This window comes from Lontra canadensis, unplaced genomic scaffold (assembly GCF_010015895.1).
Source record: "Lontra canadensis isolate GAN:19392208 unplaced genomic scaffold, GSC_riverotter_1.0 scaffold14, whole genome shotgun sequence".
NCBI lineage: Eukaryota > Metazoa > Chordata > Mammalia > Carnivora > Mustelidae > Lontra > Lontra canadensis.
The window spans coordinates 2495885-2519822 of NW_022631008.1; the positions used below are offsets into that span (position 1 = coordinate 2495885).

General features: G+C 37.5%; 1 protein-coding gene across 1 annotated transcript in view; it reads right to left on the reverse strand.

Annotated features, from left to right (window-relative positions):
- The window catches only part of ME1 (malic enzyme 1), a 179357-nt gene that overhangs the window by 96224 nt on the left and 59195 nt on the right, over positions 1-23938 (reverse strand). The window contains exons 4-5 of the mRNA XM_032858030.1: positions 15408-15483; positions 8698-8859 (exon numbers count right to left, since the gene is read on the reverse strand). Coding sequence (XP_032713921.1) covers positions 8698-8859; positions 15408-15483 — 238 coding nt within the window. The remainder of the gene's footprint in view (positions 1-8697; positions 8860-15407; positions 15484-23938) is intronic.

Genomic DNA, 23938 nt, shown 5'->3' on the forward strand with positions numbered 1-23938 from the left:
GCTGGAAAGAACATTACAATCTATGTCATGTAATAGACACACTGTCATCTTCAGTGACCTGAAAAAACAATGTATCTAAAGAACTGTGAATCTGGTGAAAGAGATATCCAGGCAGAATGCCAAATATGTAAACTGACTTGCCATAGTAAAATAAAGTTAAAACAGGGGATGAGATGAAGAAGAAAATGTTCAGCTTGTGAGCAAAAGTTAAAGAGAACATGGAAGGCACAGGACTTGCTTGTAAAGAATTTCCAAAGTAAAATAAGGACTGCCGTCAAAGATCAAGTGTGTGGTTTTAACAAGTTTTGTGAAAAGCTCTGAATGATTTAAAGTGGAGCCCCAAAAACCATCATGGCTAGCTAAAAAGAGCTGGTTCTGCACACACGGACATGCTAGTCAATATAGGGAGGTCTGTTCTGAAAAGAATGATGAGTAAGTCTTTTCTCTAACAGGGTAAACATTAATCTGATACATAGAAAGCTTAAGAAAAAATTAAGGGTGCTGTACTATTTGGATGATTTGGGACAGACACTTCAAAATGAACATTCTTCTCTGGGCCCCTGACTTTCCACAGGCGGAAAGCAGACAGAAAAAGCTGTTGAGCGGCAACACCACCATTTCTTATGGAAAAGGAAAGATATCTCAAAGGACAGACCCAAGAGCTCAGAGAGTAGACCCAAAGGCCTAAAAGAACAACGAACTACAGAATCATTCTAAGGAAACAGAACTAGGCCCCATTTAAAAAATATCCTGTGCCTTCAGGGTAGGTGGCCTGGCAACTTGAGTTCAGGGGCAATTCAGAATTGCCATGAACCCTGAGGGCAATATGATTTCTAATCCTCCCATTTCAAATCGAAGTGTGGATTATGGTTATTCCGTCCCTGTCTCTCCATCGAACTGCTATGAGGAGCCACACCAATGGGCAGATCACAAGAAGCTTCATTTGCATCTAGAACTTATTTAGATGACAGGACCCTGAACTCTGGGCCTGCTGTTGTTATGAAACTTCTGGGAACCTAGGATGGAGATGTGCATATTTTACATGTGGAATGTGAACAATTTGTGAAGGATGAGAATCTAGATGGAGAAAGGCTGTGCCAAGCATCCTGGCCTTCCTAGCCATTCCAGTGAATCATAAACATTAATAAAACAATAACTGTTTTAAGTCACTAAATTTGGAGGTGGTTTGCTATGGATAAATGATATGTTTTTGCAGGTCTTGTGATGTTAAAAGGTTAAACCATTTAAATGATCTGAGTTGGGATTTGCCTAAAGCTAACAGAAATTACAGCCCAGTTCATACCTATTGTCCTGGTATAATTATTCATAGCATCCTCTTTCAGTGGTTTGGCCAATAGACTCAGTGGTCATCCCACTTATAATATACTGCATAGCAATGAGTTAAGGCTTTCCAGCTAGCTGTAAGTTAACATATTTAATCATATAAATGTATTTCAGATGAAATGTAAAATCCAAAACAGTGCTGTTGTAAAGCCCAGCTGTTTTGTGAGGCCTGAAAACAGTCCACTGGCAGACTGCTGAACAGCTGAGGTTAAAGCACCAATGAGCTACCAATGGCTGCCAGAACAAGAACACTTTCTCCACGTCTGCAATGTATTTGGATTTCTACAGTATGAATTAGACAAAGGACATAATTGAGAAAATATGTTATGTGTTTTGTCTTTTCTCTCCTTCTTTCCCATGCTAATAATTAAAGTGTGTATCATTAAGAAGTCTGACGACAATGAAGAGTCAATTATCAAGATTTTTGAACCCTTTATCTTGTTATCTTTGAATTAAAATCAGGAAGTTATAAAATTCTTTCAGTCACAATGTCCCTGCCAAACTTACTGTCTTTTAAAAATTTCACGATAATTAAGCCTTGAATAATGAGGGCATTCTTGGAAATCTTACTGACCAAAAAAATTAGTATCTACCAAAAGCAATTTAACAAGATTACCCAGTTTTGATAATGGCTCCATCCACCAAATAGCCTGGTACAGAAGTGATAGTAATTCATTGGATTAAAAACTTCTCGAGTACGCATTTAAGAGATCTTTGTTGGAAAACAGAGTAGAGTACACATTTAAGAGATCTTTGTTGGAGTACACATTTAAGGGATCTTTGTTGGAAAATAAATGAAAGACTTGAAATTAAGCAAGGACTTAAAAAAAGTTAGACTTCCTTTAGCAACAATTGTCACATACAATATACGTGGTGTCACTAAAGATTTACAAGCATGAAAGAAGGAAAAAGAGTAGGGAAAAAATAGTAAAAGACAAAAATATATAGCAATAGAAGAGTTCCAAAAAGGAGATAAGGAGAGAATACATTGGTGAAGGTAATTACTTATGCATTAGCAATAGCTCAATTTTGGAATCTTGGAAACTTTTATTTGAAGTACTCATTTATTTAATGCTAATAGAAATCATTATCAACTCTCACCTTGCTCCTTTCTCACATTCCTACCTTTCTAATCCAGAGTTTGAGAATTAAAAAATATTTTCTTAAGAATGAAAAAAAGTAAAAAAAAAAAAAAAAAGTAATTTATTTTTCATTCCTAAATACACCTTGGTGTGTGTTTAGGGTTGCCAGGCATTCTATATATATGGACATGGCCTGAATTTAATGATTTTTATCCTGTGTCCTGTATTGACTTTGTCAGAACACCCTAAATATTCTGTATTTAGCTTTTTTCAATAAATTACAAAAATTTGGGTGCCTGGGTGGCTCCTAGTTGCTTAACCGACTGCCCTCTGCTCAGCTCATGATCCTGGAGTCCCAGGATTGAGTCCTACAACAGTCTCGCTGCTCAGAAGGGTATCTGCTTTTCCCTCTGACCCTCCCCCATCTCACGCTCTCTCTGTGTCTCTCATTCTCTCCCTCAAATGAAAAATAAAATTAAAAAAATAAAATAAAATAAATAACAAAATTTTGGTAGTCAGGAAAAATATTTTTTTTAATATTTTAAGGTCTTCTTTATCATCAAAAAAGCAATATTATCTATCAGAATTTGAGAGGACTGAAAAGTAAAATTAAAAACAAAGAATACCAATAATCTCTACCCACTGTTAGCATCTTGATACATATTCTTCTAGGTCCTTTTCCTTATGTTTATGCATGCAGAATACTATCTCTCTAAATGTGCGACAATATCATAGGCTGTTTTTTTTTTTTTGTTTTGTTTTTTAAAGATTTTATTTATTTATTTGACAGACAGAGATCACAAGTAGACAGAGAGGAAGGCAGAGAGAGAGAGGGAAGCAGGCTCCCTGCTGAGCAGAGCGCCCGATGTGGGGCTCGATCCCATGACCCCGAGACCATGACCTGAGCCGAAGGCAGCGGCTTAACCCACTGAGCCACCCAGGCGCCCCTCATAGGCTGTTTTATAACCCTTTTCACAGAGGAATATATTTAGAAAGTTTTCATGTCACTAGATGAACATTTTAAAAGCTTGCAAACTGTATTAAAACTCTGCCCTCCTAGAGAGGATGAACAAATTAATCTCTCAACCTAGGGACATCTAAGTATAAATCTTCCTGAACTTACAATAGAATTACATTCCAATAAGCCCATCATAAACTGAAAACACCTTAGGTTAAAAATGCATTTAATACACCTCATCTAATGAACACCATATCTTAGTCTAGCTTCCCTTAAATGTGCTCAGAACACTTATATTGGACTACACTTGGGCACAATCATCGACAAAAAGCCTATTTTATAATAACACGCTGGTATCTCATGTAATTTCTTGACTAGTATACTGAAAAACAGGATGGTTGTCTGGATACAGAATGGTTGTAAGTGTAGTGGCTGTTTAACCTCCTGACCACATGGCTGACCAGGAACTTGTTGCCTTTAACCAGCATCACGAGTGAGATCATACCACATACCACAGCCTGAAAAAAGATCAAAATTCAAAATCTGAAGTATGGTTTCCACTGAATGCATATTGTTTTGGCACCTCTGTCAAGTCCAAAAATCAGAAGTCAAACCGTCATGTCAGGAAACGTCTGTGTATCTATTTTGTTGCAACATCAAGTAAAAGTATTTTTCCATATATACGTGTAGATGTATATGAAATATACACATAAATATATAATATGCAAATGTTAGATATATAAAAATAAATACATATATTTTCATATACAAAATGTCAAGCAGCATTCACCTGTATTTCTTTTTTAACACTTTTGGATATTTTTTATGTTTATTGACCATTTTTATTTCTTCATTTGTAAATTATCTGCGCCCTTACGCCCTTAGGCAATTTTATATTTCACATTTGACTTTTCTTACTGCCTTGAAAGTGTTTTCTGAATGTTAAGAACATTATTAATGTTTATCTGCCATAATGTTATGAATATTCCCTACTTCAGCATTTACTTTAAAATTTTATTTATAATATATAGATGATCATCTTCTTTGTTGCCATTTACTCATTTTCAAATGAAAATATCAGGTTCTGAGGGGCGCCTGGGTGGCTCAATGGGTTAAGCCTCTGCCTTTGGCTCAGGTCATGATCCCAGGGTCCTGGGATTGAGCCCCGTATTGGGCTCAAATAAATAAATAAAATCTTTTTTAAAAAATCAGGTTCTGTAAAGAATATACAATTTTGGCTGTTTTACTGGCTCATATCATCAATACAATTAAGGAAACTAACTGCTTGGGTGGTGGTTAAGCATCTGACTCTTGGTTTCAGCTAAGATCATGATCTTACAGTCATGAGACTGAGTCCTGTGTCAGGCTCTGTGCTCAGTGTGGAGTATGCCTCAGACTCTCTCTCCCTTCCATTCTCTCTCTCTCCCTCTGTCTTTTTCTCTCAAATAAATAAATAAATAAAAGGAAACTAACTGCCAACATTTAGCCAAGAGTCTGAGGCATAAAATTTTAAATATTGCATAAAATCAACACTTTAAATGTCAGCAAGCATATGAGCTAGCATGAATGTTAAAAAGTGGTAGAAATAAAAATGATTAAAATTTGACTGTGTTTCAGTAAGTCTGGAGCAGGGCCCAGGATTTGGTATTCTTAACACATGCCCCTGGTGATTCTGAAGTGATTGGTTCATAGAACATATATTGAGAATGAGTAATTTCAAATGTATATTATTAAGTTAAAATAAAAGTATTCTACTTCCCAAAAGGTTCCTGCCTCAGGTAAATATCTTGTCTATTTTAGTTTATATAATGGGTATTCCTAAAATATACCACAAATTTCAAGGACTTCTGGATAGTTTCAGTGTATATAAAGCCAAACTGAAGAAAGACCCCATCTCATTCCCAAAGCATTGGTGTAGTATCTCAAAAAACAAAGAAATTCTTGATAGGATCCATTACCACCTAATTTAAAGAAGGTGAGATAAAAATAGACAACGAAGAAAAAGCACACGACACTATAAGCTGAAAGGCTGGAAACTAAGGAATCTTCTCTCCTCTGGCTTTATGAAATGATTACTGCTCATTCCAGTGCAGGATCACTTGTCTGCAATGACAAGAAATTCCATACTGTGAAAGGAAAAAGACAGAAAAGAAGGAGGTGGAGGGACAAATGATGACATTTTAGCTGGGACTCCAAGGTAAGCAGAATAATGACTTCCCCCATCCTTTTAACCTGTAAATATGTTACCTTATGCAGCAAAAGAGCCTGCAGATGTGATTAAGGGTGAGTCCTTGAGAGGGAAAAGTCTTTCCTGGCTGTACTCAAAGAAAGAGCTGTGACGACAGAAATAGAGCCAGAAAGATACTACACTGCTGGCTTGAAAATGGAAAAAAGAGCACTATGAACCAAGGAACGGAGGAGGCAGTCTCTAGAAGCTGGAAAAGACAGTCTGTGAAACACAACCCTATGGACACCTTTCATGATTTTAGCCGTTTGAGACTTGTGTCAGACTTGTGACCTATAGAACTATAATGCAATATATTTGGGTTGTTTAAAGCCACTGAGTTTGTAATAACTTTTTATGGTAGCAATAGAAAACTCACACGGGCCACATTTTAGTGTCAACACTAGTCTCTGACATATGGCAGCTACATGTGACAGAAAGTCTATCAGGTTTTTCTTTTCTTCAGTTTCTCTCCATCATAGCCAGTTCATGCCAAATATAAAGGGTATTTTCTGGAACACAAGAGTGAACTTTCTAAATGGTAGGAGGCTTCAACTTTGTGAGTTCAAGTTCCAGCAAGGATTCTAGATCTAGAAACACTTGTGTACATGAACTAAAGGTCAGACTAAACATAAAACCAGAATCAGAATCTGAGACCTGGAACATTGATTTAATAAATGAAGAATAACTATGCAAAAACAACTGTCCATGCCCTCTTGAGGACTAACCAAATGTTATGGCCCAAACTGTGTCCTCACCAAAGTCATATGTTGAAGTCCTAACTCCCAAAACCTCAGAATATGACTGTATTTGGAAACAGTCTTTAAAGAGGCAATTAAGTTAAATGAGGTCATAAGGGCAGGTCCTAATCCAATGCAACTAGTGTTCTTATAAGAAAAAACTACAAACAGAGGAAAGACCGTATGAAGACACTGAAGGAAAACCAGAGGAAGAAAAGCCAAGGAGAGAGACCTTAGAAAAAATTAATCCCTTTGACACCTTGATCGTGGATATGGATTCAGTAGGCTGAGGGGGCAGGACGCTGGGCAGAAATGGAGTAACATAAAAAGCACTGGATGCCAAAAGAGGAAAGGGATATTAGGAATACTAGGAGCTAATGTGAAAAAACTCAAGACAACTGACCAATCTGACAATTTTAAGACCCCTTTCCATGAAATAAAGTATTTCATATAACTAATACAATCTGTCAGTGCAAGAGTCCTAGTGTTATGGCTTAATCTTTAGTGTATAACTTCATGTCCACATTACACTGACAACATCTCAATAAAAGACCCAAGTTTAGGGGTGCCTGGCTGGCTTAGTCAGTGGAGCAAGTGACTCTTTATTTCAGGGTCGTGGTTTCAACCCCACACTGGGTGTGGAGATTACTTTAAAAAATAATAAAATCTTTTCAGGGGCGCCTGGGTGGCTCAGTGGGTTAAGCCGCTGCCTTCGGCTCAGGTCATGATCTCAGAATTCTGGGATCAAGCCCCGCATTGGGCTCTCTGCTCAGCAGGGAGCCTGCTTCCTCCTCTCTCTCTGCCTGCCTCTCTGCCTGCTTGTGATCTCTCTGTCAAATAAATAAATAAAATCTTTAAAAAAAAAAAAAGGTGTTAAAAAAAAATAAAATCTTTTCAAAAAAACAAAACAAAAACCCAAATTTAAAAGTGAATTCTTACATTTTTACATGCCTTTCTCATCACTCCTTACTCCTCTTCATCTTCCCCTGGAATTCCTAAGATATTCTAAATATTTTGTAATTTTAAGATTTTATTTATTTATTTATTTGAGAGAGCAAGAGTGTGAGAGAGAACACAAGTGGGGAGAGCGGCAGAGGGAGAGGGAGAAGCAGACTCTCCACTAGGAGGGAGCCCAATGTCAGGCTCCATCCTGGGACTCCACGATCATGACCGGAGCCGAAGGCAGACACTTAAGTGGCTGAGCTACCCAGGTGTCCCCAGATTTCGTAATTTTAGACTTTATTTGCTGTCACTGTTATTTACCACAGAATATTTTTTAAATAAATGAAGAAATAAAAAGAAAATCCAAAGTTCTATGTATATATATAATTTTAGGATGATTGTTCTAAAAGGTCAGCTTTGATCATTTTTAAGTCATTTCTATTAGTATCGAAAAGGAAAATATCAGATAAGCAGTGTGCTTTTATAAAATGTTTCCTTTATAAAGGTAAATAAGCACTCACATATATAGGAAGTTAAATATTATAACTTTCTCTATTAATGAATATAAAAAATGTTCAAGTTAATATTATACTATTAATGGGTCAACTGCTTTAGAGGGGAACACAGAAAATGACTATAAAATCTGTACATATTCTACCTTTAATTTCTAGGGTTTAACACCATTAATTGAACCCAAATATTAGCAATAAAGAATGATCAAAAATATGTACTGATATACAACTTTAAGATTCTAAAATACTGATGCAGGAATGAGAAACCATAAATTCCAAATCATCAAGGGGCACATGGGGGGCTTAGTCAGTTAGGCATCCAACTCTTGATTTGGGCTCAGGTTATAATCCCAGGGTCCTGGGATTGAGTCCTGCATCAGGCTCCCTGCTAAGCATGGAGTCTGCTTGTCTCCCTCTCTCTTTGCCCCTCCCCTGATGCTCTCTATAAAATAAACAAACTTTAAAAATAAATAAAAAATAAAAATAAATTCCAAATCATTTGTCACAGGTTTATTAGAACAAGATTTCATACTGATTAAATTTAGCAAGTCCTTGGGGATTAATTCCTACGTAGTACCAAAACAATAATTTTTAAAAAGAAACTACGATCTCCTAAAGTAAAACATACACTCTATAGAATAATGGTGTGAATATTTTTCAAAGGATAAAACACTAAACAAGCTGGTGAAAGACTGATCACACTATAGAGAAAGAGAAAAAAAGGAAGAGAAAGAATAATTTTCTTATAATATTTGGGGAATGCGTTTGAGGAGGGAGGAAGGAACCAGACAGAAAAGAATGAATGTCATGAAGTTCCTGGAAAACAAGCTCAAAATACAAGAGCTGGTGCTATTTTTTAAGGTGTCCAGCTGTCTTACAGACTTAAATTGTTTACCTCATTTTCTGTTCCCACATCCAGAGTAACAGGCAGACATTCTTGAGGATTCATCCCTCCGCAGGCTGTATACAGTGCCAGCTTGCCCACAGGGATGCCCATCCCATTACAGCCAAGGTCTCCCAAGCCAAGAATACGCTCTCCATCAGTCACCACGATGGCCTAGAAGAGAAAGAAAAAGCATCCATTAAAAGATGTTTACCAATCCAGGGGCACAGTCCCTTGCCTCTGCTTCTGAAATTAACACTTATGTAATAAAATATTAAGCTGTCAAAAAACATAGATTGAATATACATCTAAGAGATTTCATATGATCTTAACTGTGGAAGAGTGGAGAGAAGAAATAAAGTTGATACATATTTTTAAATCTTTTTTTAAAAAAAATACATATATATGATTACTTTAGTCAGTGAAGAAAGAAGAGATGGTATGCACATAAAGATTCAAATAACATAGTGGCAAGTGGGAAGAGTACAAGGAAATAGGACCTCAAAGTGGGAACTAAAGAGGAACCAGTCCCATCTACCTCGAGCATAATTCTGGGAGCACCCTAATTAAAAAATGCATAATTGCTAAGTAGCTCCCAAGTGCTCTGATGTTTACGCATCTTGGCACCATCCTCCTATTTTCACAACAATGTTGATCCATCCTCTTTAACTCCTGTAACCACTAGATATTGTCTACCATTTTTGAAATTTATGAAGTACAGTCTGCTACTTCTCTTACCTGATAATCTTCCACTAGGCTTAAATGAATTTTGTTTAGGTTCTTTCCAATCACCCTGAATATCTATGAGCCATTCATTTTAATTATGGGGAGATTTTATTTCTATTTTATTTTATATCTGAGTGAATTAACGCATTTAACATCCTTGTTCTGTGATTCATGGCCATTATATGAATTTAAGCCAAACCAATCTTGTGAAACACAATTTATTAGATTTTTCCAAAACTCCTACACTCATCTTTTCCATAAAGCCTTGGGAAAATGTCAGTCATTTGACCTTAAATAAACAGATGAATTAAATCTTCTTTTCCTTATTTGTAAAATAGGAATAATAAAGGTACTTTTCAGAAGAGCAGCATAAAAATAGGAACCAACTCTATTTTATTCACTACTGTGCACCAACACCATGCATAGCATTTGGAACATAGTAAACAATGAATAAACATTAGTTAGTTGCATAAATCTATGGTTCAATAAAATGAGGAATATGATATACAAAGTACATAATACCTGGTACATTACAAATTCTCAACAAATTGTAGCTATCAAGACTACTATTACCATCAAGAGGATTATGCAGAGTCATGGTATTTTAGAAGGGAAATTTAGAGTATATTCAGTCCATCCCTCTTATTTTATAGATTAGGAAACTGAAGATTAGAGAACTGAAATCGTCTAAGGCGACCTGGTTAATACCAAAGAATGGGAAACTGTATACACAAACTCCTCATACAATGTTTTTCCACTATGCCACAGTGCAGAACATATTTTAAAATATACTTTTGAGATCTTTTAATTTTCTGTTCACCTATATTATGCAGCTCTTAAAGAACTACCTTAAAAATAAATACATTTGGGGGGATGGGGTTATTATGGACATTGGGGAGGGTATGTGCTACGATGAGTGTGGGGAAGTGTGTAAACCTGGCGATTCACAGACCTGTACCCCTGGGGAAAAAAATATATATGTTTATAAAAAATAAAATTAAAAAAAAAAATTAAAAAAAATATAAAAAAAAAATAAATAAATACATTTGTGAAGTAGGCAAAAATTATTTTTGCATATCCCATAAACCTGGCCTGTATCAAATTTTCCATGTCTAATTGCAAAGGATCAATAGGTTATGCTGTTTTGAAGAAGGCGACTTGATACCACTGGTTTAGTTGGCTCTGATTTAAGATAAAAAAGATAAATACTACAGAAAACTGTAACCTTGCTTTTTTTTTTTTTAAGGATTTTATTTATTTATTTGACAGAGAGAGATCACAAGTAGACGGAGAGGCAGGCAGAGAGAGAGAGAGAGGGAAACAGGCTCTCTGCTGAGCAGAGAGCCCGATGCGGGACTCGATCCCAGGACCCTGAGACCATGACCTGAGCCGAAGGCAGCGGCCCAACCCACTGAGCCACCTAGGCGCCCTGTAACCTCGCTTTTTAAACTAAAACTAAATTTTCTTTTTTTTTCTTTAAAGATTTTATTTATTTATTTGACGGACAGGGATTACAAGTAGGTAGAGAGGCAGGTGGGAAGAGAGAGGGAGAAGCAGGCTCCCCGCCAAGCAGAAAGCCTGATGTGGGGCTCGATCCCAGGACCCTAGGATCACGACCTGAGCCGAAGGCAGAGGCTTTAACCCACTGAGCCACCCAGGTGCCCCCTAAAACTAATTTTTCAAAGGCTAGCTACTCCAAATACATTTTTGACATTTATTTATAACACTGTCACAGAGGTACTTCTATCTATTACTGATACTGTATACTTTATGTATGTATCCTTTAAAAAGGTAAAGTCTAGTTGGTCTGCAAATATTTTTAAAATATTTTAAAAGATATTTTATAAGGATAGCAACATTGTCATATAACTTAGGCATGATCTGAGTAGTAATTTATGTAATGTTTTTCAGGTTCATTAAAGATATTTAGACCCAGGGAGTTGCTACTTGTGAGTTTCATCCGTTTCAACATTTTTAAAAAAGGGGTTGCAAATAACATAATATTTTCACTTATTTTTGATAACACATCTAAGTTAAAATAGTCTATGTCTTGTATATAAAGTCAAGGGAAAATGTTATTTTTCTTTTCTTCATAAATTTTATTCCTTAAGCTCTCCTCTCATCCTAAGCTATTAATTTTATTACATAAATATGCCATGGACATTTAGATAGGTGTTAGTTGAGTAATTTTTTCTAAAGATTTGCTCATTTATTTGAGAAAGAGAGCATGAGGAGGGGAGGGGCAGAGAGAGAGGAGAAAGAGAATCCCAAACAGGCTCCACGACCACCAAGGAGCCCGACATGAGGCTCCATCTCAGGATCACCTGAGCAGAAATTGAGTCGGACGCTCAACCAACTAGCCACCCAGGTGCCCCTGAGTAATTTTTAAACTCTGTTTTGAGGCATTTGCTATTTGATCTACTTATGCCTTGTTACAAATGCACATTTGTAACATTAATTCATAAACATTTCAACACTAAAGTATAGATTTTAATAGTGAAGGAATCTTCTGGAAAATAAAAAATGTGTCATCTACACAGTTTATCATTAAATTGTCATTCCCTTGGCTTTTGTTTTTACCTACTTCATATCCCACTTAAGGAAAATCAAGCATTTGCATATCTTCTACACAATAATGAAGTTACAATAGGAGGATTATCTCAGTAAGACGATCATAATTCTCTCAATGATGTCTGCATTTCAGAAATTCCATCTTCCTCCTACTGCATCAATTATTACCTGGGCATTAGCTCACTAGTAACTCTGCATGAGTAGGCAGGGGTTCTCCTGAATGCACACAGACACCCTCACCGTGTGTCCTGTCTTCATGCCTTCTTTTCCTTCCCCAGGGCCTTTCTGCTGTGGCCTACACTTGGATGCACAACTCTTGCCTCTTCTCCTCGGACTGATGAGACTTCCTCAAGTATTACCTACATAAAGTCATTCGCATCTGGAAATAGGACATTCTATTACTTCAAGTCTAAATCCCTCTTTATGAACTTCAAGACCTTTTATAAGAATTTGGTCACCTCTTGGGGCACCTGGGTGGCTCAGTGGGTTAGGTCTCTGCCTTCAGCTCGGGTCATGGTCTTAGGATCCTGGGATCGAGCCCCACGTCGGGCTCTCTGCTCAGCGGGGAGCCTGTTTCCTCCTCTCTCTCTTCCTGCCTCTCTGCCTACTTGTGATCTCTCTCTCTATGTATCAAATAAATAAATAAATAAAATCTTTAAAAAAAAATAATTTGGTCACCTCTTACTTAAGCCATCTTAATGCCATTACATTTCCATAGTTACACTTGGTGTTAGTCAGACCAGCCAATTTATTCACTTACTGCACAAACACATACCATTCTCTTCCTGAACTAGGACTTACATTCATCTGTGCCCTTCTTCGGATAGTATCTTCTTCCCATTCTAATTATCAATGACTAAATTTAAGTTCCAATTTTGATATAAAAATTTAACCATTTTAGCCTTCTCTGAATGATCATCTTCTCTGAACGAATACAGCATTTATAATTTATACCAGTTTAATTATATATTATCTAATAGATTGCCTTTGTTTCATGTGTGCTTTCAACTACAGTAGAGACCACATCTTATTCTTCAGTGTTCTATTACAAGAAACAGCTGCCATTAAGTGCCTATTATGTGCCAGATACTATGCTAGGCTTTTAAAATAATAATAGTAAGTATAGTTAGGATCAGGAATAACAGTGAGAGACCAACATTAAGAGTTGAAAGAATAAAGGTAGGCTACTAACAAAGACTAATATTCAGAGATGAGCTAGCAGGAAGAGCACAAAACAAGGTGACTGTGTATTGTCTGGCTATCATGATGATGTGGTTATTAATTAGTCCCGATACTGACTCATTCTTAAAAATCCTCTCTAGATTCCAGTCAAAATGTAAGCATCTTCTTAGACATCTTATACTACACAGAATTAACTCACTGTGGGGGAGTTTCTGAGGACAGGACCCAAGGCTAATGCAGTCTACCTGGGAGAAAAGCTGAGGAAGCAACTTTGGTAAGAAAAGTGAAACAACTGGGAAGATTAGAAATCATGAAAAACATCTGGCTTTACAAGTTAGCCTGGCATAAGCCTTACAGAGCAGAGTACATCAATACTAGCCACGACAATACTAGCCACTAGCTCAAAAGAATGGGAGCGATGCTTTGGGAGTCACAGCTAAAATGCCTCTGTAGTCATCAGCTTGTTCAACCCTACTCGTAAAACACAGTGATGTAGGAAACCAAGGCAGAAGAAAAATTATTAAATTTCCTTACTACTTACAGCCATTGAAAGGTCCTTGAAATAGGCAGAGTGACATTCCTCTAGGGACTCAACAGCCTAGATGTTAATACTTGGCTGAGGGCAAAAGGCAATCCTAGTCCGACACCCGTCCTCCAGCCACGCCAATCCCAGCCACGCCAATCCCCCCCACCCCAACCCACCCACCATCGGGATCCTGTAAGTGTACTTTAACATATCAAAATTCCTCTGGAAACTTCATCTCTAAATCCCTCCAAGACACATGCTGGTAATCATCCTCCAAGCATGTGACCCAGTGATATACATCTGAAGGGTCTCATGACTAAGGTTTTATTAGACGGTAATAAATGTCCTTTTTCCAACAATTGCTAGCCCCCTCAAGGTCCAGGAAACCTTGCTTCCAAAATTCCTTAGACACTTACACTCTCCCTGACCACCCCCCTCCAACTTGAAAGTATCTAATGGGCCACTCCTCATGACTGTGGTACAGCTCTTTCTGCCCACGGGTCCTGTCCCCATGCTTTAATAAAATCATCTTTTTGCACCAAAGACGTGTGAAGAGTTCTGTCTTTGCTGTCGGCTTTGAACCCTAATGGCTTGCCTACTTCAACAGCACAAAGTTGCTCAAAGTTGTTTGACACCTAACAGAAAGTTAATTAAAAAAAAAAAAAAAAAAAAAGAGCCAGGAAAGGGACAAGTACATCTCACTTTCCTTTGACAAGGAAGGCCATAGAGACCATGTCTAAGAGCAAGGGCTCTGTGGCCTGTGTTCAGTTTCCACCACCACCAGACACTATAGTATAGGCCATCCCCCCTTCCCTTCCTCACTGAATTATGATAATTACAAGAGTTAATGCATGTAGGGTCTCACACAGAAAGCTACTAAATGTTGGATACTACTCTTGTTTTATTTTCAGAGAAGGAAGTCAGATGAACAACTGAAGGCCATAATGATAAAGGAAGTGAATGAATGGATTTTTTTTTTTTTTTTTTGGTCTGTGTTCCTCTTAGCAGATGATTAAAGCCAACAAATGTGAAAAGGGACTTTGCTTCAAGAAATTCACAGGCAACTTCAACATTTATCATCAATGGAGCAAGAAATGCTAAGAAATCAGAAATAATAGGGAAACTTAGTCTTTAATCGGTACCAAAATAAAATTAATCCAGTATGCAAAAATTGAAGAGATAATAAATTAGGTGACATTCAGTAGAAAAGACAGTGAATGCTGATGTGAAGAACAAAGGCAAAAAGGAAATGCAGATCAAATTAAAGGTCTGTATAACCTGCAGCCCACTGACAAATACCTGAGGCAGGCAGAGTATGACATTTCTCCAGGGACTCCCAATCCTAATGTTAATGCCTTACTAGAGGAAAACACCACCTTAGCCTGAGGAGAGCCAGGGCTCCAGGATCCTGCGAGTCTTCTTTAGCAATATGAAAATCCTTTAAGAAACTTCCCTTGTCTTTACCTCCCCCAACTCCATAGTATATCATCAATTGCTCCTCAGAATCCCACAGCAGTCCTTTGTGCTGGTCCTGTTCCCGTGCCTTAATAAAACCACCTTTTCACACTGGGAATGTCTCAAGAATTCTTTCTTGGCTGTCGGCTCCAAACCCCAACATTTCCATGTCAAATGCTATCTAATATCATGAAAATTATTAATATGTTATGGAATAGGTAAAAGAACAAATTTGCCACAGTGGAAAAATTAGATGACTCACCTTGATGACGTCTTCTGGCCATGCATTAAGAACTGAAGCAATATGCCCTCGATCATGGATACTAATGAAGAGACCTCTGGCAGAAAAAAGAGTTTTAATTTACTTCAGACTTGCCAAAATATCATGAACTTTAAAAATTTTTTTCCAAATCAGTTTAATACACCTCCATTTTTATCAAACTAGTGAAAATTACTCCCTTAAATAAAAGCTAGGGATCTTATAAATAAGGGAGAAATTACTTTAAACAATATATTGACATCTATAATAAATTCATTCTTACATTACATATTCTTAAACATTTCGTAATTAAAGAAGTATTCGCTCTTTTATATACAGAGAATTTAAGTAGCATCATGAATTCCACTCATAGATTCACTTAGTTTGTTATTAAATAATATATGTAAAAGCACCTAGAAAACATAAAGTATGTGTAAACAGGTTCATATACTCCACTTACTGGGTATTCACAATGTGAAAAGAAAAGCCTGTATTAGAAATGGCTTTAAGTGACAGCAGTCTTTTTGTGTGAAACATACTTGATTTTTTTTAAGTTCAATCATCCAAGTTATAATTCTTTAATTTGCAGTCTTAGTTGCTCTCTGCAACTCTGTCATTTGGACTCAACTGAAGTCTTTAATAGTGCTCCTCTCCTGTCCCCCATTCCCTAGGAAAAGTCTAACTATGAACTAAAAATTCAACTGAGAAATAAATTTAATGTCTTAATCTCATTTAAAACTTTTACTTTACTATTTACTATTGCTAAATGTAACTCAAATACAGAGAACCACACACAACCAACATGAATTTTTAGAAGGCGAGCACCCTTGTATGTAATACCCATTTAAGCAGACACTCTTGTCAGTATTCCAGAAGCCCTCCACGTGTTTCTCCCAATCAAAACCTCTCCCTCTTAAGAGTAACAACTGTCCTGACTTTTATGGCATCATTTAATTTATAGTTCTAGCATCCAAATGATAAGCCATCCCTAGACACTACAATTTGTCTTCTAAAGCTTCCCATAATCTGGATTTTGCTGATTACATTCCTATGGTATAGATTAACAGATTAATCTTTCTTCCCTACTTCTTGAGAAATTGGTAATTGAATCTAAAAGCTTAATCAGATTCATATCCATTTTTTAACAAGATACCTCATGGTCTGGTGTTATCAGAAGATGTATAGTACTGTCACTAGCTAGACCCCAAGACCTGATCTTTATTGTCCACCTGCTTGTGCTCACCAACCTCTGTTCCACATTATTCCTAAAGCTCCTCTTTCCACCTTCTCTCTTATGGAAGCAAAACCATCTCTTAGGCCATAGCAACTGGCCTGGCAAAACTGGCCCAGACCAGCCAGATCAGCCTTGAATTTAACCCCTGACTTGCATCTGCACAGATGGACCATGCAGTGAGTTCTACAATGATCAACAACTATCTTTATCTGGTTATCATACTAAAATCTCTACCGAAGGAGGGGCACCAGCCGAGCCTCATTTACACAACATACAATGTGTGTATAGGCCTGTTTCCTTAATGGCACATACGCCACCTTCTGCCTGCCTCTACTTCAAAGACAAAGCTTCCCTATCTAAATATTCACCCCACCCCAAAATTAAAGGCACGCATTCACCCTTGCTCGGGTAGTCATGGCTTTGTTAGCTATTCCGGGTGATCTCCTTATTTGCCACAAAAAAAAATTACTTTGTGTGTCAACTCAACAGGGTGCTATTTCTGATTCAACAAGGAGGGAACTCACATTGGTTCAGTTACAGTATCTTGTAGTCCTTTATGTGATTTTAACACTGGCAATGCTTAATATCTAAATTCCTTAGTTCATTAGGGTTACAAAATGGAATATTCTGTCACTTATTCCTAATTTACTTGCTGAAATTCTTATTTAAGGAGAAATTTCACCATACCTATTGTCTGGTTACCCAATGATAAAGCTGATACAAATGCTGGATTCTTTCTCTTTACTTGTCAGTTTTTGAAATAAAGAGCTCACTTGCCGGGCACCTGGGTGGCTCAGTTGGTTAACCATCTGACTCTTGACTCTTGACTTCGGCTCAAGTCATGACCTCAAGTGGTGAGACTGGGACCCAAATGGGGCTCCACACTCAGCAGGGAGTCTGCTTGAAATTCTCTCTCTCTCCATCTTCCTCTGCCCCTCCCCCCTGCTCAAATGCTCTCTTTCTCTCTCTCTAAAATAAATAAATCTCAAAAAAAAAGAGCTCATTTGCTAGACTCCTTCAAGAGCTTCCACTAAAGTGTGTGTGTGTGTGTATGTGTGTGTGTGTGTGTGTCTAAATGCATGCGTGTGTTGTGTATGTGTTATGTGTATCTATGTTTTGGATCAATATGAACTCATGGATTTAAACATATCTGATATGTTTTAATCCACTGTAGTTATTTTCTTTATTGATACCAAATTGTCCCATACTTAACCAGTGGAAGACTCATGTTGGCCTCAGAGTCCTTTTGATGTGACTATAATTAGTTGGTTTGCCCAATTCAGTGCTTGAACTCATGACCCTGAGATTAAGACGTGAGCTGAGATCAAGAGTCAGACGCTTAACCGACTGAGTCACGGGGCACTGGATGATGATAGTTTTTGACAGCTTCCTTGTTCTGTTATGACAAGATGTTCCTTGCTGTCTTGAAAATGTCTGCCTCAGGCCTGAAATGAGCCATTTCTCTAAAAAGTCCTGGTTTCTTTTAGTAGAAAATGGTATTTCAAGACCACAATATAGGTAAAAGACATCCCACCTGCTTCTGTTTGGTGAAAGTACTGTTATAGAAAAATTACAAAATAATGTTAAGATTCACATCCTATCTATGGCCAGAATTCTCAAATTCATTCTCTTCTTTTTTTTAAGTTTTGTTATTTAAATAATTTCTACACCCAACATCGGCTTGAATTCGTGACATCCAGAGCTGGACATGCTTCCGACTGAGCCAGTCATGTACCCCCACGTTGGCATTCTTCTTTTGCGAAGTTTACCACTATGACTTCTTAGCAACTTCAACTTAGCAGTCTCTGAGAAGCCATTTCACACTTCCTCATTTCTCCTCACCTACATGCATCTCCCTCTCACACTCAGTTGATCATCAAATCTTAATTTCAAACAGGAATAGACTCAATAGGGTGAAAACTGCTTCCTCTTTCTAATATAAACTCTATTAACCCATCTGCATCTTTTTAAATAGACCTCATTTTTTAGAGCAGCTTTAGGTTCTAAAATTTAGGTAGTAAAATTGAGCAGAAAGTTCAGAGATTTCTCGTAAACTTCCTGCCCCCACCATGTCTAGCCCCTCCCATTATCAACATTCTTCATACCACAGCAGGCACGGACACATCATTACCAGCCAGAGCACAGGGTTTACGTTACGGGTCACTCTTTTTTTTTTTTTTATTTTTTAAAGATTTTACTTATTTATTTGACAGAGATCACAGGTAGGCAGAGAAGCAGGCAGAGAGAGAGGAGGAAGCAGGCTCCCTGCTGAGCAGAGAGACCGACGTGGGGCTCGATCCCAGGACCCAGGGATCACGACCTGAGCCGAAGGCAGAGGCCTTAACCCACTGAGCCACCCAGGCGTCCAACGTTACGGTTCACTCTTGGTGCTGTACATTCCAGGGATCTGGACAAATTCATAGTGCTATGTATCCACAACTATAGTATCACTCAGAGTAGATTCACTGCTCTGTACGTCCTTCCTGCTCTACCTATTTATCCTTCCCTCTCAAGCCCTTAGCAACCACTCATCTTTTGACTGTTTCCACACCCTTCTCTTGTCTAAAATGTCACAGAGTTGAAATCATGCAGTTTATGGTCTTTTCAGATGGGCTTCTTTCACACAGTAATAAGCATTTAAGTTTCCTCCATGTCTTTTTATGGCTTCAAAGCTCATTTCTTTTTAGCACTGAGTAATATTCCATTGTCTGGATGTACTACACTGTGTTTACCCATTTACCTGCTGAAGTATATCATGGTTGCTCACAAGTTTTGGCAATTATGACAAAGCTGTTGAAAACATTTGTGTGCAGGTTTTTGTGTGGCCATAAGTTTTTAATTCCTTTGGGTAAATACCAGGAAAGGAATTACTGGATCATGTGATAAGAGTAGCTTTAGTTTGGGGTGCCTGGGTAGCTCAGTCGGTTAGGTGTCCGCCTTCAGCTCAGGTCACAGTCCCAGAGTCCTGGGATCGAGCCCCGCATCATGCTCCTTGCTTAATGGAGAGCCTGCTTCTCCCTCTCCCTCTGCCCACTGCTCCCCCTGCTTGTGCTCCCTCTGTCAAATGAATAAATAAAAAATCTTAAAAAAAAAAAAAAGACTAGGTTTAGTTTTGTAAGAATTCACAAACTCTTCCAAAGTGGCTGTATCATTTTGCATTCTCACCAGCAATGAATGAGAGTTCTTATTGTTCCACATCTTTTTTTTTTTTTTTAAGATTTTATTTATTTGTCAGAGAGAGAGAGCAAGAGTGAGCACAGGCAGATAGAATGGCAGGCAGAGGCAGAGGGAGAAGCAGGCTCCCTGCTGAGCAAGGAGCCCGATGTGGGACTCGATCCCAGGATGCTGGGATCATGACCTGAGCCGAAGGCAGCCACTTAACCAACTGAGCCACCCAGGCGTCCCTTACTGTTCCACATCTTGACCAACACTTGGTGGTGTCAGAGTTTTGCATTTTGGTCATTCTAATAATTGTGTGGTGGTATCTTGCTACTGTTTTAGTTTGTATTTCCCTGATGTGCAATGTGGAACATCTTTTCATGTGCTTATTTGCCATCAATATATATCTTCTTTGGTGAGGTGCCTATGAAGATCTTTATGCCCATTTTTAAATTGGTTTGTTTTCTTATTGTTGATTTTTAAGTTATTTGTATATTTTAGATAATAGTCCTTTATCAGATACATCTTTTGCAAATACTTTTTCCCAGTATGTGGTTTGTCTTTTAATTCTCATGACAGTGCCTTTTCTTTTTAGATAAGTTCAATACCCAGTATGGGGTTTGAACTCATGCACCAAGGTTAAGAGTCACATGCTCTACCAAATAAGCCAGCCAGGCACCCCGATAGTATCCTTCATAATGCAGAAATTTTTAAATTTTAATGAATTTCAATGGATCATGCCTGTGGTGTTCTATCTAAAGGGTCATCACCATATTCAAGGTCATCTAGATTTTCTCCTATGCTATCTTCTGTTATTTTCTAGGACTTTTATAGTTTTACATTTCACATTTAGGTTTGTAATCTTTTTTTTCTGGGAGACAACATGACTGTGAGCAGGGGATGGAGGGCAGTGAGGGAGAGGGAGAGAGAGAATTATTAAGCAGGTTCCACATTCACCATAGAGCCTGAAGCAGGGCTCGATCTCATGACCCTGACATTATGAGCTGAGCTGAAATCAAGAGTCAGACATTTAACCATCTACGTCACCCAGGCCCCTCTGTTTCTGATCCACTTTCAATTGATCTTTGTGAGAGATATAAAGTCTGCCTAGGTTCTTCTTTTTGTATGTGTATATCTAGTTGTTCCAGCCCATTTATTGAAAAGAATACCTTTTCTCCATTGTGTTGCCTCTGCATTTCTGCTTTCCCTCATGTTATATTGGAAGAAATTTCCTATTATCAAGGCCACTGTCTCACATGTGCTCTAGATTGTATTCCAGGTCAGCTTTTCAAAGGTTTCACTCCTACGATTACCAATCTCTATGCTATAACATCACTTTCTCTCCTGGATTATTCTTATTGGCATAACAACCTGCCCTGATACTATCTATCTTTTATAAAAACTGGATTTTGTCCCCTACTCTTCTCTCTTCATAGCAAAACCCCTCAAAGACATTTTTTTTCCTTTTATTGTCTCTACTTTCTTACCTCCTATTCTTTCTTCAATCTCTTAATAAGGCTTTTCTCCCTCACTGCTCCACAGAAACAACTCTTACCAAAGTCACTGATGACTCACATCTGCTAAAGACAAAGGTCAACTTTCAACTTTCATCTTTCTTGACTTCTCAACTGTGTTTGACAGGGCTTTAAATATCATGCTCATAATGACGACTCTCAAACTTCTCTCTTCAACCTAGACCACTTCTTTGAGTTCCAAACTGCAAATTTAGCCAACTGGTTAACTTCTCTCATCATTCAGGCCCCAACTCATAGCTTAGCTCTTCAGACAGACCTTTTCTGATAACAGCAATTCAAGTACCTTCACCCTAACATTTTGATCATCTTCACAGTATTTCCAAGTATTTGAAACGATCTAACCCTAACCCTAACTACCCCCTGTCCAGTACACATACATACACAATGCAACAAGTTCCTTAAGCAAATAGTCTATTTTGCTCACCTTTAGAACCCCAATGCCTGTAACTGTGCTGGGTTTGAGTCCAACAATACATGCTGACTTTAGTACTTAAAAATAAGGCTTCTAAAATTAAATTTTTTTAAAAAGTACAGAAAACAGAAATAAACCCAGATTTATATTGACTTAAGTAACTAAAAATTATATTATGATAGTAAGTGCTACAGGCAGATTATTGATGACTTTCTGACTCAACAAAAATATTAATCTACCAAGTTGGCACTAAATTATATCCTTTCCTGGGTTTTTTTTTTTTTTTTTTACATGAGTTTATTTTGTTTCTCCAAAATGATAACAAGCTCTATATAAGTAACATATTTTTTTTGGATCCCTGTCATATCCAACTATGCAACCAACAAGAACTCAATAAATTATTCTAAAGTTAAAATGAAATATATTTGGACTTTTTAAAGAAGGCAATTTTGTTGAATTATCTAATATGTTCTTGGCAATATACCATTAAATAATATTTCTTGGGAACTTGTTAGTTAGCCAAGAGTTTTCAAGCACCGCTAGTCTCAGGAAATAGTATTTTTTTTAAATGAGGGGGACAATGAATGATATTAAAACTCATATCAATTAAATGTAAGAGACATTTGGTCACCTGTAATCTCTTACACTGAGCAGAGATTCATTTGTGATTAACGTGCTTAATTTTTTTTTTTTAAGAGAGGGAGGGAGAGAGAGAAAGAGATGGTGGGAGAGGAGCAGAGGCAGAGGAAGAGAGTTGTAAGCAGGCTCCATGCCCAGCGGCTCAATCTCACAACCCTGAGATCATGACCTGAGAGAGTCAAGAGTCAGACACTTAACTGACTGAGCCACCCAGGCACCACTGATGTGCTTACTCTTACAGAGAGCTCAATAAATGAAGGATCTGTAATGTCCCACTGAAGTCAAGCATTTTGAGAGAATAATCTGCAAAATATCATGGAATGTCTCCTTGATTAGAAACTTAATGAGATACCCAAAAGTCAGCAGGACATGACTTATACTTGCTGGTATAGAGATAAATATGAAACATTAATCCTCAACATATACACAGAGTTACAGTTATAAAATGAAAACTTCAGACCAGAAGATTATTTATCAATGACATTTTTAAATGAATGGAATGTCAATAAACATTTTTTTCTCTATCCATGTTCTTGTTGGTCAATTTGTTTAGAATACTTAATTTTTATTTGAAGTATATTAAACATGCCAATTAAAAATACTTATGCTTCTATATCTATTTCATGTCAAGACTAAGATAATTTTAAAATACAAATCATTTTCTCATGAACATAGTTCAAACTTTTCTCATAACCTCTAACATTGCATACATTGCACTCTCAAAACAGATTTATAAGAGATATTACTTCTTCATGTTGTCTCAGATAACATCCCTAATCAAGTTTATTTCATATCAAAATAGAATTAACTTTCTACCATGCAACCTTCTATTATACCTAGACTTGTATTTTCTTCTGGAAATTAGTTCATGACCCTGCTCCTGACCCAATGAAGGAGGTAACCACTCTACAATTTTCTGAAAGAATCCTCTCTTCCATACAGAAGCTCATTTTACAAGCTTTTGATCTTTTGAAATAAGAAAATTAGACCCCGTATTTTTCACAAAATATGAGTATGCACTAGTGAGTCTTAGGAGCCAGCCCAAAGTTGAATTTTATCAGCAGACCTGAGCTGTTAGGGAAAGAAGTACTTAAACAAACAAACAAACAAACAAAAACCTAAGTTAAGGTAATATGTAGGTCTAATCAGGAGCTACCTTGGGTAAAGATACAGAGTTAAGAGGCATATGCCTAAGAGTTGAAAGGAATAGAATAGATTGCCAAAGGAGAAAGAAGGGAAGGCCAAAGGGAAAGCATTACAAACTAGTACCCATATAAAGAAGAGGATGACTAAGAAGAGTCCTGAAAGAAGGAAGGGCGGAAGGAAGGAAGGAAAGGTAAGGAGGGAGGTGGAGGGAGGAAAGACAGAACAGATGAGAGAAAGAAAACGATCTAACTGGACAACCAGTGTTTCTAAAGCCAAGGGAAGTCAGGGAAGGAAGGACAGTGTTAAGAAGGCATGGATCAATATTATCTTCCCACAGTAAATGCTTAGAAGAATTCTAGGAGTGTGTGTGTGTGTGTGTGTGTGTGTGTGTGTGTGTGTGTGTGTGTGT